A 19,330-nucleotide genomic window follows, 5' to 3' on the forward strand; every position below is an offset into this window, starting at 1 on the left:
ACAAGAGGGAGAACCAACAACATGGCGGCCGTGTGTTTGACGACCCCTTTAGCCCTATTTGAAAATTGTATAACTTTGACGAAAGAGATGAAAAAACTATTCTGTAACTTCAACTGGCCATCTGATAACTTTACAACATCCGATAGGCTTAATTTTTATATGAATTCATATCTAAATTTCTTCAGCTTTTTTAATAAATTATAATCATCAAGGTCATCTTTAATTCAACAAGGCCAACAGCCATAAGTCGCGTGCTAAAACGCATAGTGATACCGGACCGACAGACAGACCGACAGACCGACCGACCGACATAGTGAACTATAGAGTCGCGTCCACGCGACTAAAAATATGGTGTAGTTGAAATTACACGACCTATTTTATTCACGTTTTTACGCGTGATGAGGTCATCAAAATGAAAATATTGACAACTCATAAGAAAAATAATTAATTGAGCAATCATATACTAAAATTTGAACGAAAATCGGACACAAAATAACCGAGAAGCGCTTTTTTGTGATAATGTAATAATGATATATATGATATGTGATAATCTATGACAAAAGAGGAAAAAATCTAATTTTTTAATTCAAGTGGCCATTTGATGACGTCACAGCATTTTGTACATGAAATGTGTACATGAATTCATATCTACAACTTAATGGCTTCCAGAATAAGTTAAACAAATTGGGGGTCATCTTGCATTCAGAAGAATTATTTTCATTTTAAAAATGTCTTATTTTTCACCATTTTCAGCACTTGGATGCAATTAATATGCGCATTTTGTCATTTTTAACCTGCTCGTATAGCGTTATTTTAAGTCGGAACAGACTCAAATTTGATGAATGTGCTAAGGATGGTGAGTAGAATGCAATTTGTACAAAAGATTCGTATTTTTAGGCTTTTTAAGTATCGCGCGTGCAGAAACGTATTTTGAGCTTTTTAACGCGCGATTTCACGCACATGACATTACGTGTGCGTGCGTTTTTATTTGCTAATATTTTTACCTTTGACCTGAAGTTTACGTGTAGTGAATTGCATTAATTATGTGATAATGAATTATGGAGATATGATTGCATGATAATGTGATTTCACAAAATGGCGTATAAATGACATCACGGATGAGTGATCACGCTGAAAAGCTTATTAGGACTAAGTTAAAGTATTTTGAAAGACATTGCGAAATGTTAGTAATCATTGACATTAGACTTTTTGAGATATTTGTCACACAAAATCTGTACAGAGAGAAATAAAGAATCATAAGAATAAAGATTTCATACAATAACAATAGGTGATCATTTTATTTTAAATGATCACCTAATCATTTGGGTGGTACGAGTTTAGGGTAGGAAGTTAAGTACGAGTTGGCATGTGTACGAGTCGACCAGGGGTAAATCAGCCAGAGTACACCCGCTAGCTCTACTAGAGCATAGACTATAGGTCTGCGGGAATGGGAAATCTGGCCTATCTAGGCACAGGCCTACATTGAGTACGTCCAAAAAAAATTCATTGGTCTGAGCATGAAAAGGCCTCGTAGAGCCAGGCGTGTTAGCCTACTACGGATCGGGTGTTTCGAAACTAGAGACCCGAGACCAGGGAACCCAGACCCAATACGAAAAGGGAGACCCCACTATACGAAAAGGGAGACCCAAATATACGAAAAGGGAGACCCCAAATATACAAAAAGAGAGACCCAAATATACGCAATTTGCGAAAGGGAGACCCAAATATACGAAAAGGGAGACCCAAATATACAGGAACAATAAGTGAGTGTTTCCAAATAGATGGAACAACTGATAAACTAAGCGACATTTGAAAAATGTGCTGAAAAATGTATGCCAATTCCGGAGCACAACTTCCAATCAGTTTTCCACCAAGTATGTCAGTGCCTGCGGCTTTATTCGATTTAGTCCTGTGGAAAAGATTTCTTACCTCATCTAAGGTTATCAATGGGTTACTCTCAGAAACTAAATTATTACAAATCTCAGTTGACCTACTCTCGAAGTTTGACTCATAGAATTTATTTAAGGATTCCGCTAGGCTTGCTTCATCAAACCTGGGAGCCTTCTTTTTAGAACCTGTCATCAATCTTATATCATTCCATGCTTTTCTCGTGTTTTTATCCTGAAAGTGTTTTTCAACATTTTTTTAGAATTTATTTTTACTCTTTTTAATACTGTTTTTTAACTGGTGTTTTGCTTGTATTAATTTATTTTATCATTACATTTGAATGCTAACCCTTTGTTTCTGAGAGCAACTTTAACGCTCTTATCTACCCACGGTTTATCATTAGAAAACACTTTGACACATTTACATGGAATGGTCAAGTCTTCACAGACGTTGATGTAAGACGAGACAGATTCAGTTAGTTCATTGAAAAGTACGTAAACTACTGACAACGGCACCAAATTCGAATAGTATTTCATTTACATGTGAAGGAATAGCTAAGTATACATAATTGTCTTCTATGGAAAGTATTACCAGAATTAAAAGATCTTCAGAAAGCGTTTAAGAAGCTAAATGATCCTAGACTCATTATGCTTTCTCAGAGGGGGAACCTATGGCAAGTATTTCAAAACGAGTGCATCAAAGTTGGAAAGGCATTGACGACAGCTTTTAAGATATCCTTGGCATTAAAGGATGTCACTGACAAAGCAATTCATCTAGAGTTGTTGAATATTTCAGGACCTCGTTTGACCACAAGCATACGTTTGTCAGTAAGAAAAGCTTTCATGCTAATTAATCTCGCCGAAAAGGATTCATTTGAGTTAGCTAAAATATACTTGCTTACCCCGGCATACGGAATGTTTTGCTGGTTACAGGAATACATCTTCAGCGCACTGCAAGTAAACACAGACAATGGCAAAACGGTGTTACAAAACATCTACAACAGATGTGTACGTAGGAAATACCAAGAAGTTTTAGAAACAATAACCAACGTTTGTAGGAACGTTGGGCAAACTTGCAAAGTTAACAAGTTGTGGCAAAATATTATTTCAAGTGTTGATATGACAATGATGACACCAGTAATGACTAATCAGGTACACATTGTATGTGACAATGATGACATTGAAATTGAAGATTTTCTTCGTGAGCTCTCTGTCGAACTAAAGAAAGCAGAAGATACACTGACACGTTGTAAAACTAATTTGGAGAAAGTTGTAAAATGTGAAATTGGAGAAGTTGTTAAATTTTTTGCGAAAGATCTTGTTGGTTGTGAAGAGGTGTGCCCGTTTTGCAAGGCCCCATGCGATAACTTTGCCGGATGTACAACTCATCGAACTGAGTGCCATCGACCTCAAGGGATTGCAGGCCAGAACTGGAACTGGTGGAACTGGTAATGGAAACGTGGCAAACGGGTGTCACGAAACCTAAGACCACGAAAGCTAAGACCCCCTAAGACCTAAGATCACGAAAGCTAAGACCCAAGACCTAAGATTGCAAATCATAAGATATACTACAGCTTAAAAACAATACTTGTTTATCCATACATAATTTTAAACATAGTAGATTTCATTTATTACCATAAATATAATTTTAATTATACTACCGCAAAACATAGATAAACTCACATTATTTTCGCCCGTTGAGTAAATGTATATTTTTTCTTTACAACAAACAAACTTGACTGGTTGTTTGTTGGTAAATATTTACTCCATTGTGTTGGTTCAGAGGATGTTTTTCTTTCGCACCTGCCTTTCTTGTATTTTGACTCCAAATTTGTTAACTGACTTTATTCTGAATATCACACTTTAAAATTAGGACTTATATAAGAACTTTCAGGAGGAAAAACACATAAAAACAAATAAATAAATCCTTTAAATTGATGTTTTTACAGACGTGTTTCTTAATACTGTAACTCCTCATGCTCAATGTTTTTTTGTTTCTATGAAGCGCCAAAAGAGCAACAATAATAGTACAAGTATAAAAACAGAAAGAAAACGAAACAAAAAAACTTTAATTATCATGATTTTAAATTAAAATTTATTTGCGAGTATTTATTTCTTCGTACTAGCATGATTATACTATTATTATTACAATTTTAATTTTACATTGTTCCATCCACACTGTAGATGGACTCCACAGAGTTTTCAGCACTCTATATAATTTTTGCTCTTTTGACGTTCCATAGAATCAAAAACATTGAACATGATGTAGGCCTAAATAGTGTAGGCTAGTCATGCGAAATTCGCAAACAGTATGTGTGCGAGAAAAACGTCTGTAAAATCATCAATTTAAAAATGTATTTGTTACTTTTTATGTGATTCTTTTTCATAAAGTGCTAATTCTAAGGTGTGGTATTCAGAATAAATGTTGAGAGTTAAAATACAAGGCAGGTGCGAAAGATAAATATTTGTAATCTTAGGTCTTGGGTCTTAGCTTTCGTGATCTTAGGTCTTAGGGGGTCTTAGCTTTCGTGGTCTTAGGTTTCGTGACACCCCGTGGCAAACAACTTGTCATAGAATTATGTACGACAGCAGTTGCCGAAAACAAAATGCAATTCAGAAAAAGCGATGTTGATAACAATTGGCATAAATATCGTGAATATCGTACTGTTTACAAATCATGGGCGATTCCACCAATATTGATACAAACACACAGCTGTACTGGAAATGGTTCATGGCAAAATACAACAAAGAGTTGGCAGAATTTTATGGATGCAAGAAAGCTAAAATTTCAGATAGTTGGAAAGAAATCACATGGGAAGCAGCAAAGCAGGATCTGATTAACTTATACAATCTAAGAACATAAATATATAATAGTTCATTATTAATATAAAATTCTTTATTATGCACTATTAATATTTAAATTTGTAATGTTATTATTCATTAATATTGTGAGAATGGAAAATCGTTGGAATAATTTACCTTAGTTTCTGGCCACTATTTTTTGTTTACACTAGCAAGTCATTAAAACCAGACTAAAGGATAGACCAAAACAATAAAAAAAAAACTGGATTGGTAATCAATGATTGTTGCATAGTTGCCTGAATTGATAATTTCAATCTAAATTTTAATATAATTTATAATCCTATCTGTATTTGCAATTCAGGATTACGTTTGTATAAGTAAAATAACGATAATGAATATTAAACTCAACAGATTCGGTTCTATGATTTCTAATTGATTTTCGATACACGGTTGTTCTACCTACCTGTCTATCTGCAGTATAGAAAGCTACACAATAATCGACGCATTTTATTTTCTAATCAATACCAGTCGTGGATGATTCGTAAACAAGAAAGTAAAACGATCAATTCAAAACAGTCCACAATCGAAAATGAGATGATTTTATAATACAAACAATCGCACAGTTAGATTTATTTATTTTTGGTTATTTGATATCATTCTACATTGCACAATAGTTATTTATTTTCAGTTATATTGCTTTCAGGTATAATATTATATATGGTGGTAATAGATGGTAGTAAATATATATACATTTTAACAATTAACCTACTATTAACCTCAATTCCTATTTATCATTTCTGAGAAATATTACCTGAAATGTTGATTTATGATTTCGATTATTGATTATCTTCCTGGTTGCATTAGGTTAGTATAGGGGTACAGCATACTGAGAATGCTCAATCCTCAACGAAGCTGGGAAAGTATCGATAACTGACAATTATTCAAAAGTTGTTTTTGCGTTTGAGGGATTCTAAGCTACTCTTTCTAGGTACTTCATCAAACTAATTAAATACTTCACTAAACTAATTCATTACTAATTACATTAATTTAAAATGGTATGATAGAATAGAATCCATTACATTAATTATGGTATCATGCATAGTTTTTGATTATAAATTAGTTTGGCGTTACTTAGTTTGCATGGATGTTCATGTTTACAGCGGTTAGTGGCCAAGCATGTGAAAGACATAAAGCAAGTATTATATACTCTAGCCTTGTCCAAAACCTATCCTACCAACAACATCACATGTGAAATACATAGGATGCTGTTTTACGGAAAAGACCAGAGAAATATTATTGATAAATTGAGAGCGAGTGAGTGACCGAGTGGTTAAGACAGTGGAACCGCAATACCTTGCCATATTAAAATCGGCAAGGGTTCGAGCCTCACTCGCTCCATGGTTCTGGTGGCAGAACGAGTCTTCTCGGATAAGGGCTATAACCGTAGGTCCAGTGTACACATCTGGCTCATGTGCACTTTAAAGAACCTAGTACATCTTTCGAGATGAGTAGGGGGTTACCCCGGTGTACTAGTATACACACAACCACTGTCACTCATCAATAGGGCCCCTTGATTGTCAGCATACGCTGTTTAGGTTCACCCTCTATAAATAAGGTATAATAAAATTAAAATAAATAGTGTGTTAGGCCGGCTTAATATAATACAGCATGTATTCGTTGTAGTGTTTAATAGAGACATTTATTAGCACTTACGTTTAGGTTAAATAACAATTTTACAACACTATATTGTGTATCGACATGTACGTAAATATGCCATAATTGGGTTGAGAAATTATACTTACAATGATTTATTATTCATTAACATGAGCAGCGATTGCATCAAATAATTTTTCAGATTTTCAAGAAAGAAGAGATTGTCTTTCATACGTGATTGTATTGCGCCAGCAACACAATAATGAATGAAATTAAAATGGTTAAAAATATTACAAATTTTTGAAATTTGTCAAATCAATTATGGCTTTTAATGATGATTCATATCTCTTATTATTCCATTTTCAATATTATTCTTTTTCATATATTATTGTGTTTTAATGATTAGTTATAGATTGACGTTATAATATTGTTTTATTGCTCTTAGTTTTTGTGTTGACACACATTCAATAGATATCTTATCATGTAATCTTAGGTCTTGGGTCTTATCTTTCGTGATCTTAGGTCTTAGGGGGTCTTAGCTTTCGTGGTCTTAGGTTTCGTGACACCCCATTCAATAGATATCTTAGTATCTTATCACGTTAAAATGTGTGAAATTAGCACTCAGTGATTTTGTATAATGATATGACTCATGGCATTGAATGAGGTGTAGAGGTTGTTACCTCTGGGTTCAATCCCCCACCTTTCAACACACTCTCTCCAGAATTGTGGTTTTGATTTACATCGTTAACAATTCGTACCTTATAACTTTCACTAACCGCAGAAAATGTTGATTGCGCCTGAAATGTGTGAAATGACAATAACAACCGTAGCCCCAAGTCTGTACTTATTGTCTTTTTTTATTTATTTGTTTTTATTTCGACCGCGATTTTTGTCTGAAAATACAAACTCAAGTAATACACATATGAAACGCCATATGTGCAAAAATATTTATATTTTTACTAATATTAAGACAAAACTCCGTCTGGAGCCCAGGGGCGGATTGCTATAAGCGGTCTATAACCGGTCTTAGCGCTTAGCCGGCTATAATTCATGACGTAGCAAGTAGTCTTTATTTATAGACCATTGCTATACCGCGGTCTAACCTGTAAACGGTCTTTAAAATTAAAGCCTGCTCGAAGGAGTCTTAAAACAGTCTTAAACCTCTATTTTTGTTGCTTTTACGTATTATTTATCGTCAAAGACAACCAATTGAACGATAATAACGGTGATTTTATTCTTATATAGGCCTAGAATGGATTTTCTCGCGTAGAAATGTACGTACTGTTATGATTGTGAATTGAACAAGCGTGACGAACATTACCTTATTTGGTATTCTACGCGCAAAGTACGCCCTCAATTTGTTACTTTACGTGGTCTTATTTAAGACTGTTTTATAGCAATGGTCTATCAGGGAATGGCTTTAATAAGACCGTCTATCTGATAAAGCCGGCTTTAATCGGGGAGTTAAGACCATCAGTTAAGACTGTTTTATAGCAATCCACCCCAGACTATAACAACCATGGCTACGTATGAGATTCTAAGCCCGAAAGCGGGGAGCACGTCGACATGATATCCTTCAAAGTGTGTTTTAATATCCAAATCTACTATAGATACCAATACAAAAATGTGATATTCCACTTAGTCTAGCCATATCTTGTCCCTCTTGGTTTAAAACAAAATATTAATCTGATATTTAAAAAATATTTAACTCTTCAAATCCCAAAAGTGGAAACAAAAATGTTATTATTAGTTTTGCTATAGGCCGACTGTTGACTACTGAGGAGATAGCTGATACCGTATTATCTGATAAATTTGAATTTCATTGAGTAAAAAAGACTGAACAAGTACAGTGTACATATTCATATATCTAATTTTACAAATTGCCTCCATGCTATCAAACACGATAATGAGATTACAAACACGGAACGATATTTTGCAGAAACGTTCAGTACCAATTCTAATCGAGGCAATTTAAATAATAAAGGCTTGTATTCTTTAAACATATAGTCTGTAAATCAACAGTAGATGGTATAGAATAACATTGTAATCCTTAAGCCTCCCTTGTGAACAAGAGCAATAAAATGAGTAAGAATCATGTACAATTGTTTGTTTTCTCTGTTGTAAGTAAACACTTAGTAGATTCTGATGACATTTCAAATAATAAGTATACGGATGAACCTGGATGGACCAAATTTAACCTGTAAAATTGTACGAGATTTTAACGACCACGTTGGTCATGTTTTAATTACGGGCTAGCCTAGTCTAGGAGACAATTATACAAACCATTATTTTAGCAGTGATAATATAATGTATTACAGTATGCATACAAGGGTGTACCGTGGATATAAGGAACAAATGGAAAATTGTACTTCTTTTTTGAAAAAATAAATAAAGATTGTTGCTTTTTATACGTATAGCAATTCTAATTCCATCAAGCATAGCCTAACATTTTGGAATCGGTTTCGGAGATGACGTCGAGTAAGATCAACAGCGGTTTTGCTCCTTGCAACATACTACTCCTATTCAAACACTCATATTTCTCTAGATAGTTCTTTTCCTGTTTTCGATTGTCCATTTTATATTGTTCAGTTTACACACGAGTTAGCAATACAAAATATATTTCAAACATGACGGAAGTTGACAATGAAGCGTGTATCGTGTCAGTTGGTTAAGCCTACCTACTTGGCATTCGATCATATTAATGCTTATGAAAAATAATTACCCAAACCAGATTAAATAATTTGGAGTTAATAAATGTTATAATTTCTGCCTTTCCTCCGACCATGCTCAGACTAACCTGCTTGTTCTATTTTTACGTTTTTTTTTCAATTGTTTTAACTTTTGTTCGTTAACATTTGTAAATAGACACATTTTAATGAAACTATTGCAATTTAATTTAAGTTTACGATTAACTTTATATGTTTATATTCAATGCTAGGAGAGCGACTGTTCATTTGAGCAGCCGTTACCCATCATGTATTTTTGTTGAATTGAATGTTATTGTATGACATGATTAGCATTGAAATAAACGAAACAAAACTGGGCTAAACACAATTTGGCATTTAAAAACCTTGCCCATGGAATACACGAATACACTGTTTGTGTTACAGTAGCAGTTCCTTTGCGTCATATAGTGATTGCAAACATAATTGATTTGGATGTTCTTTTCATTTGTCTCTCTCATTAATTTGTAATTTATACAAAAATGTTTGTATTGTTCTTTTCCTTTATATTATTATTGTAGGCCTATTTTGTTGACCTGGGTTTAAAAATATCAACTGAAGATCAAGACAATGTTGTTATAAATCCGCTTGAGAGTAGCCTGCAGTAAGTTATAACAGTTAAACAAATAAAAATGCAGTAAAGGTATAGTTATGAAAATATATGGTTGTATCGTATTTAATATAACAAAAATTCAAGAAAAGGTATAAAAACTTTTTTGAATTGATTGAATTTATTTGATGCTCAACTTTAAAATAACAAACAGACAAAAGACAAAATAACGAGCATCAGGAACACCCATTAGGCCGGAAAAACCAGCCCATTTCCAATGGGGTCCAAATTGCACATAACAAACAAGAGAAAATACATTTATAAAAACTATATATATATATATATATACATTAAAATAAAGCCCAGTAAAACAGAAAAAAACAATCGCCATACAGTGCCTCGATTACTGATTACTGTTACACAGCACGTGACGCTTCTACTAATCGTTTCCTTAGGGAGCTTGTTTCCTCATATACATTTACAAGAGCACTACCGGTGTACCGCAGTTAGGCTGCAGATGTTCTAGAACTACAACGGAATGTAATAACTACCTGACAAAAAGTAAGTTTTTAAACGCTATTTTATCTACTTTTATTACAATTTGTTGGGGGGATGTAAGTTTGTGGATAATAATCTACACTAGTCTACTGTGGAAAGTTTTAAGACCTATCTATCCGAGCATAGGTCAACTAGCTAAACGTTTTTCTGAGGTTTCAATAATGTCGTTTTAAATAAGTCTACACACACAACGAGTTATATTTTCATAGAAGGTGACAGTATTTAATCAAAATAACATTCTTTCTTGTCAACAATAATTCTTAACTAAAGATGTCGTGCCGTGGTACATTAAAATCCCTTCTCCAGGCCATGCCTTCAATACAAGCACTGCATGTTAGCCAAAGTAATTGTACCTGGTCATTTTGCTAACACCTTCTAACAACATCTATGAATGTACGGGTAGCCCCTTTCATCTGACCAGACGTAGACTTGCCCCATGTCTGTATTTTTTTAATTTATTTGTTTCTATCCCTTTGTCAAATTCCAAAAAAATAAAAATAAAAAGATTTCGAAAAAAAGTGGGTCATTTTGAAGTATCATAATAGTTATTAACTTTCACCAAAAAATAGTCGGAAAAAAAATCATTTAACTGAAATACTGACGTTTTTTGGTTCAAAAACTAACTTTGACTTCCAGTCAAAGTTTTAGATCAAAACATATCTCATAATGCAATGCGCATATTTGGCTGCTCTGTATGCATAATCATAAAACTTCCTTGAGATCTGTGTGAAAACACCTTCTCAACCGTGACAAGTTGTAAACAATCCTAATTAGCATCATGCATGTATACTCATGGTTTGAAATCATTGTTTACTTTGTTTTCCAGACGAAATGTAATCAAATTAATTTAGCTAATAATTACGTAAAATTGTTGTTTTTGTCTTGAATTTTCGACTTAAAGTGAATAACTTTAATATTACGTTGATATGGCCAATTAAAATTTAGTATATTTTGACCTTCATTTTTATGTGTTTCAAGAGACAATACATCTTTAAGACAAAACTCCGTATGGAACCCAGACTAGACCAGACGCAACACATGGCATTTATCTCTAGTTCCGAAAACTCTGGAAACACCGTCAGGGCACGGAGGTATATTAGTACCACCTCCATGGTCTGGGCAAACACGTACAATTCATATGTGGTTCAGAATTCTTGGTGCATGCGATTATCCGGTTTATTAGTTTCAGACGCATGCGATTGGCTAACTCATTCGAAAATATTTGAATATGTATAATATTTGGAAATTTCAACGATTGAACAACTAAGATGATGCGCATGCGCTGTTACGTTTTGACGCAGTTTGACGGTTTTGACGCAGGCAGTATATATTATAAATATTTTGTGTAATTTGTTTTATAAGTATTTTAAATGTATATGGTCTTTTTATATCTATATTCTTGTCAGGGAAGACAATTTTCAAAATGTAATTTTATTTATTTTATGACGAATAAAATGTTATCTATCTATCTATCGTTATATGATAGAACGGTGTTTCACGTTAAACGATCTTCAGATAGACTGAACAATACCGTATCTCGAGGTGTTATAAGGCTTTAGTCAGGTGCTATGTAAATTTTCTTGTTATGACGACATTTTTAAATCAGTTCAGACCTTTTGTTTAACAAATTTGTTTTGTTTGCATTTAGAATACATAGCTTTTCATCTAAACAAAGACTACAACGCCCATATATATATATATATATATATATATATATATATATATATATATATATATATATATATATATATATATATATATATATATATATATATATATATATATATATATATATATATATATATATATATATATATATAAATCCAAAGGCAAATTACTGAAAAAAATTACAATGCTGTGGGTATCAGTGGCTGGATCTCAATAGAGATACAAAAAAAAAGCTAAATCAAAACGATAAAGTAAACAGCCAGAAAAGTTAGCAGAGCTTTCGGGCAACACTAGCATATAAATCGTGTCTTTTATCCACCAGAAAAAGGAATTAATAGTTGGAAAATGGCGGTTAAACGATAAAAGTCTCCGGCAGAATCATTAACTGTTCTGTATTATTTGTTTTATATGCTGACCTACGGTATATATATATAACAAAATCGTGTCTTTTATCTACCAGAAAAAGGAATTAATAGCTGGAAAATGGCGGTTAAACGATAAAAGTCTCTGGCAGAATCATTAACTGTTCTGTATTATTTGTTTTATATGCTGACCTACGGTATATATATAACAAAATTGTGTCTTTTTTCCACCAGAAAAAGGAATTGATAGTTGGAAAATGGCGGTTCCACACTTTGAACAATGTCTTAGTATTTTAAAATTATTGGAACTACATGTGTATTATCCAAAGAAAATTACAAGGGAAATGGCACTAACAGTTCCGGGGGAAGTTATTGCACGGAAAGATCTAAACAAGACATGTAACCAACCCTGGTTTATGCTACAAAATATTATTGCAGGCAACTATGAAGGAATGTCATTTGCAATAAATACGCAGACATCCGTATCAGAGAGTAGAGGACCTGAAACTTTACTGTCAAATTATTTGCAGGGAAGAAAGCCTACTGACAGTGGATGCCTGGTAAATCCTCTAGATGTATTAACGTCTTTATTTATATGCTGTGACGATTTTCTAAGGCAGATGTTAGTAGAAAAACTATCTAATTGTCAGTTAGGCATTCCATTGCTACTTCCAGTAATAGACGCCACTCCACAAACGTCTGGCGTTGAGATGCTTTCTTGGGCAACGAGTACAATACGAAAACAATGGAAAACTGCCTCGGGGCAACCTGTTGAGCAATCAATGGCGGTGCATCCGTTACCAATCGTTTCTGCTCTCCGTATAGGAAGACCTAGGCTATCAAAGTCAAAAATACTCAATGAAACAATGAACTCCAAACATGACCATTTTTTTCACTCTAAATGTACAGGTGGAAGTGTACGAAAAATTGTTTCCAATGGTATAGTAGAACTTATGTGGTATCTTCCAGTAGGCAGTGATAGAGACAGCTTTCCAGGTGCATTTGGGGTCATGAACCTGCGTGGCAATGCAGTGAATCATTCACTACAACGAACCTTTTTGACAAAGGCATCATCAACAGCTATTATCTTCTGTCAACGTGACATGTCTAACAAGGAAGAGATTTATTCGATAACATCTCGGAATGATCAACATAGTCACCTTATCCTGGTATTTGATGAAAATCCAAATGAAGAATGGTTTAAAACTTTAGAACATGTCCTACCGGCGTATAAAAATGAGGGGAAACAAGTTCACGTGTTAACAGATAATTACACAAATAATGTGGCTGATAAAGTTAGAGAGGCTATTAACATGTGCATGTCAAATGATTTCGCTGATCAAACAACTTCTAAAAGTCTAGAAGACTGCGAAATAATCGCCAGTCATGCCGATATTCGAATCGATGAAAAAGATTATGGGGATAATTATGAATGTAAGCTGAAGGCAGTGGATTTGTTGGTATGTCTTCAAGCGGAACATGACAAAGATAAACATTTACCATTACAGGCTATATCGCGTAAAATTGCTTTGAAAACATATGAACAAATTGACATGAAATTTAAGGATATGTCAACAGAATCTTATATTTATAAGATGGATTCAGAAATAATGGATTTGCGTAAAAAACAATCTGATTTATGGAAAGATAAATCCGAAATGATTATGGTCAAGAAGTTTTTAGAATCAGTTGCGTTTACGTCTCTCGGGAGGTCATACTTTTATAACTGGATGGGTACTATGTTGGACAGGCACAGCATTCATAATTTACAGCTCATACGTGAAAATAAACCTACAAGTATGAATAATTCTGAAATTGTTGAAGAATTCCAACGGAAACTATCCAATGCAAGTCTGGGCTTAGAACATTTAAATAGAGAAATCGCCCAAATCTACGAGATGGCATCAGAATTGTCAAGGATGGAAAGTGACATTCAAACATTTCCAGAAATAGCTGCTCACATGTTAATTGATGGACAACCACTTGAGATTATGGATGGAGATGCGACGTATGTTCCTACAACGTGGTTAAAGGCAGTTTTCAATTGCCTAAAGGCAAGGATTGGAAATAAGAAACTATTTGTTTTATCAGTAGTTGGTGTGCAAGGAAGTGGAAAATCAACCATGCTGAATACGATGTTCGGCTTAAAGTTTGCAGTTGGTGCTGGCAGATGTACCAGAGGCGCATTTGCACAGTTGGTTCCACTTGATGAGGATCTTAAAAAAAAGTACAAGAGTGATTACATCATGGTGATTGACACAGAAGGGTTATGCGCTCCTGAATTTGCTGGAATTGATGACAACAATAAACGTGATAACAAATTGGCCACGTTCATAATCGCGTTAGCAGATTGTACAATTATAAATGTTATGGCTGATAACCAAGCTGGCATTCAGGACATCCTACAGATTGCTGTGTACGCGTTGATGAAAATGGAATCAACTAATATAAAGCCTAGCTGCATATTTGTTCATCAGTGTAAAGGTGATTTATTGACTTCGGAGAAGAATATAACATCAGATTTCCATCTGAAAAAAGTACTGGACAAATCTACAAGAATTGCCGCAGATATACAAAAAACATCTTTCAAATCGTTTGAAGAAGTGATCAGTTTTCAGCCGGAAAAGCATGTAGTTTATATTCCAAATCTCTGGCAAGAACATCCGCCAATGGCAACTACGAATCCGGAATATATTCGAAATGTTCTTGAACTCCGAAATCTTGCGTTTTCTGTTATGGGAGGACATTCGAATAGTATTGATGAATTTAGTTTCAAATTTACCGGTGTGTCGAAAGCTGTTCTTTACGAAGAATTTGCCTTTTCTTTCATTCATGCTGTAGAGATACACTCTTACAATGGCTTAGAAAATGAGTATATTGATGCATCAAGAGATTTTAGACGAACATGTATGAGCAACCAGCATGCCTTTGTCAATGCTTGTAAAAATATGTCGGCTGCAAAGATTAAAGAAGAAGGTACACAAATACTCGAAGTCTACACACGAAAGCTAGATAAATGCTCCGAAATACTTAGAAATCGGATGAAAGAATACATATGCAAGAACCCCAAAGCGGCACAATGGGAAGCACGTATAAACAGCAGACTGTATGAACTGATTTTGGAAATGCGTAAAACACTTCGAAAAGAATTTGAAATTGTCAAACAGGCTGTCATTTGGAAAACAAAAATTGAAAAAGGCTACTTACAAGAAATTTATCAAAAGTCGGGTGAACTCGCCAAAAAATTAAGAGCAGATGGTACAAGTGAATCGGAACTAGAAACGGAATTCAACAGATGTTGGGAAGAGTGGATTAACAATACCCCTAAATTGACCGAACTTATAGATATCGAGACCACACTTGAAGGAATACTCCGTAAAACAGGTTTGGATGACAAATTTCTAACACAGAACATACTATCGATGTTGACGAAGAAACAAAACGTTGATGTGTCACTGGATGATGTAATCGAGAATTGTTCTGCTTCTAAGTGCGACCTCCGCAATATAATTTCGAATATTCAAGAAATGGCAATTGCTTCCATAGATGATTATAGAGACAAAGGAAGTAGTTGCGATGAATCTATCATACAAGATGTCGTCAATGTAGTTTATAACGTTTTACAAAATCCATGACCTTCTGATAAGTATGTATTTACACGTAAAGCAGTGGTTAAACATACATGTCATATTCTATGGAAATCAATTCCAAAATTCAAAGCTCTTCAGGAAGCCTCCATGGATCAGAATGACCCCAAAACACTTATGCTTTCTCATAAGGAGATCTTAAGGCAAGAATTCTATAGCGAATTCACCAAAGTAGAAAAATCATTGAAAATAGCTTCAAATATTGTCATGCATTTGAAAGATGCCAGTACCGAAGCAATTAATCTACAGTTCTTTTTAAGAGCTGTTGAATATTTCAGAACCTCACCTGATCACAAGCATATAATTGACAGTAAGACAAGCTTTCATGTCAAAATGCTCATTGATGTCGCCGAAATAAATTCATTTGAGTTAGCTACAAGATACTTGCGAAATCCGTCAACATTTATGTCTTCTTGGGTGCAAGAGTACATTTTTAATGCACTGCAAGTAAATATAAATGACCAGGGGACCGTGCTACAAAATATTTACTACATCTGCGTGCGTAGTAAATTCAACGAAATGTTAGTAGCAACCAGAAACGCTTTTACTAAAATCGAAGCAAAGTACTGCAAAGTAAATGAGTTGTGGCAAAAAATAAATTCACATTTAGAGCTAACAATGATAGCACCAGTCATGACTATCCCGACAATTGGAAATGAACAAATTCAGGTGGAGAAAGTATGTGAGGAGATCTCTAGTGAACTAAATGAAGCAAGATATTACTTAACAATGAGAAGTAACGCCGATTTGAAGAAAGATTTAAGACGTGAAATTGAAAAAGTTGTTGAATATTTTGAGAAAGATCTTGTTGGTTGTAAAGAGTTGTGCCCGTTTTGCGGAGGCCCATGCGATAACACTGCTGGATGTACATCACACCTTACTAGGTGTCATCGACCTCAAGGTATTTCAGGCCAAAACTGGCACTGGTGGAACTGGAAAAGAAAACGTGGCAACGAACTTGTCGTAGACTTGTGCACAACATCAGTTGCTGACAAAAAACAACAATTTAAAAAAAGCGATGTCGATAACAAATGGCATAAATATCACGAATATCGTACTGTTTACGAATCATGGATGATTCCACCAATAGTTGATACAAACACACAGCTGTACTGGAAATGGTTCATGGCAAAATACAACAAAGAGTTCGCAGATTTTCATGGATGCTTGGAAGCTGAAATTCCAGATAGTTGGAAACAAATTACATGGGAAGAAGCAAAGCAGGATCTGATTAACTTATACAAACCAAGAACATAAAGGTAAGAGTTTATTAATCATGAAAATGTATTAGCATGCTCTCATTTCATTCGTAGTGCTGTTTATAATTTTAAAAATAGGATTCATTATTATGTCTAAAAACATATTTTATGATTGTACTATTTTGTTTACAAAATGAAATATTCTTGTATAGCTCTTTGACGACTTGACGCTTATTAGGCGTATTGTAAACCGTGGAATCTATTCTAAAACAGAGTACAGGAGAGTGAGCAGTTTGTAGTATGATTATAAAAAATAATTTCCAGGTTATAATTATACAGTATTAAGAATATTTTCATAATTTAGGCTTCAATTTTTCAAAATAAAAAAAGAAACCTTGATTTTTTTTTTTTTATTAATTTTTTACTAACAAGATTTTTTTTTCATTAACAGCTTTGGTTTGATGACTGGACGCAATTTTTCTTAATCACAAGAACTAAACACATTTGTTTATTAGTCGACCCAATATGACATGAATTATTCAAAATTCGGGCATTTCGCATAAGGGTGTGGTGGGTTTGTTATTATAAAACTTAGTATATATATAGTAGTATAGTAAACGAAGTATGTAAATAAGACAGATACATTATAGGTGTATTTGACGAAGAGATTTTAACATTCAGATTTTGTGTCTAAGGTTGATTGGAAAATCATCCACTAAATTACACTAAAGACATTACGAATAATAATATGAATTGTTATCAAGGCCATATACATGGCTGGCCAAGTCGCGTGCACCAAAAATCGACAATTTTTGCACCAATGAGTTTGCAACTTTTCTCTCTTCGAATGAATTTGTCGCGGTAGATTAAAAAGAGCATATTGATTATAACATTATATAGCTGTGTTATTATGTATGGCCATTGTATATTAGAAATGAAACAGCCATTACTTTAGCAGATAGTGTAGTATTATACCTATATAGTAGATTGTAGTTTGTGTTTAGAGAGACATTTTATTAGCACTTCGTTGTTTGGTAAACCGTATAGATAGAAAGCCTTATTTCATATTAAGGTCGTTTGGTAATAACAACTTAAGCCTAACAGGCAATTTTACCAGGAGGAATAATTAGAACACACTTTTAACACGTTTTAACTGACCAATATCAATAAAACTCAATTAGTAGAATCAAAGACTAAGTTTTACAGTTGTTTGTGTTAACTTTGTTGTTGTTAATAATCTCTCAATATATTCGATCAATGCGATCTAACAAATAGGATGAGGAGCTCACTCTGACATTCAAGATAAGAATGTGTAACAGTACCTATCCGATACACTTGACTTGTGTCGTATAACAAAGTACAATACATAGTTACTGAAGTTAGTATTACAATCTCGTCAATGAAAACACAAATATGTATATGCTTATTCACTTATTTATGAAAACGACGCATACTATAAAGTTTCGTTTGTCTGTAAAATGATGTAATCAAGCTGTTTACAGGCGTAATTAAAAACCAAATTGTAGTTGGAGAATTATTATTTATTATTATTATTATTATTATATATATATATTATATGATGCCTATTATAATATACTCTACGATAATCATTTGATTTAATAACTTTTTATTTGATGTTGTATGAGTAGGCCTAATAAAGTTTATTTTGTATTCTTGTAGGTCTAATTCGCTGTTTGGATGGTAACCGAAAACGTGAGCTATAGCCGCAAAAAATGACATAGCCTAACTACACTCCCATTTATCGGTCGTATAATTATCCGAAAGCCACTCATAGTGTTGATTAAGTTTACTGTTCTGCATACAACACCCAACACTATTTCTAATCTAAGCATTTTGTCGAAATAATGCGCCCTCTATTTACCGAGGAATTTGAAGCTTCAAATACAGATTGGAATGTTCCATTCAACGCAAATCAATACATTTGTAATGTATATTAAATCTATCAAAATAATAGTTTTTTAAGAAAATCGGCCTGTCTTCAACATTATATTGCTGTACTCTTGTTCAACCGGTTTTCAGCTATTAAAAACAATTATCGTAGGAGGAGATAGGAAAATGCGAAGCATTCTCGTATTATTGTGTGCGGGTATTTTTCAAGATGAACATCCATTTGGCCTAGACAGTGTATACCACGATCAGAAAACACCCCTATTTAGGGCAAATCGTTGAACCTAAATTCATTTTAATTGTCAATAACTAATTATCTAACTCAATTTAATTAGTAAACAGGGTTACATCAGATTGTTAAAATCAGTACCGAA

General features: G+C 33.8%; 2 protein-coding genes across 2 annotated transcripts; both read left to right on the plus strand.

The window, feature by feature from the left end:
* The first annotated feature begins 12,459 nt into the window (after positions 1–12,459).
* On the plus strand, positions 12,460–15,837 carry LOC140055532 (interferon-induced very large GTPase 1-like). Its single transcript, XM_072100871.1, has one exon. It carries the CDS (start codon positions 12,460–12,462, stop codon positions 15,835–15,837), a length of 3,378 nt encoding a protein of 1,125 aa, XP_071956972.1.
* On the plus strand, positions 14,986–18,562 carry LOC140054454 (interferon-induced very large GTPase 1-like). The gene is made up of 2 exons (XM_072099443.1): positions 14,986–17,108; positions 17,500–18,562. The coding sequence occupies exon 1, from the start codon at positions 15,940–15,942 to the stop codon at positions 17,104–17,106; it is 1,167 nt and encodes a 388-aa protein (XP_071955544.1). The 5' UTR covers positions 14,986–15,939; the 3' UTR covers positions 17,107–17,108; positions 17,500–18,562.
* The last annotated feature ends 768 nt before the right edge of the window (positions 18,563–19,330 follow it).

This window comes from Antedon mediterranea, chromosome 7 (assembly GCF_964355755.1).
Source record: "Antedon mediterranea chromosome 7, ecAntMedi1.1, whole genome shotgun sequence".
Classification (NCBI taxonomy): Eukaryota; Metazoa; Echinodermata; class Crinoidea; order Comatulida; family Antedonidae; genus Antedon; species Antedon mediterranea.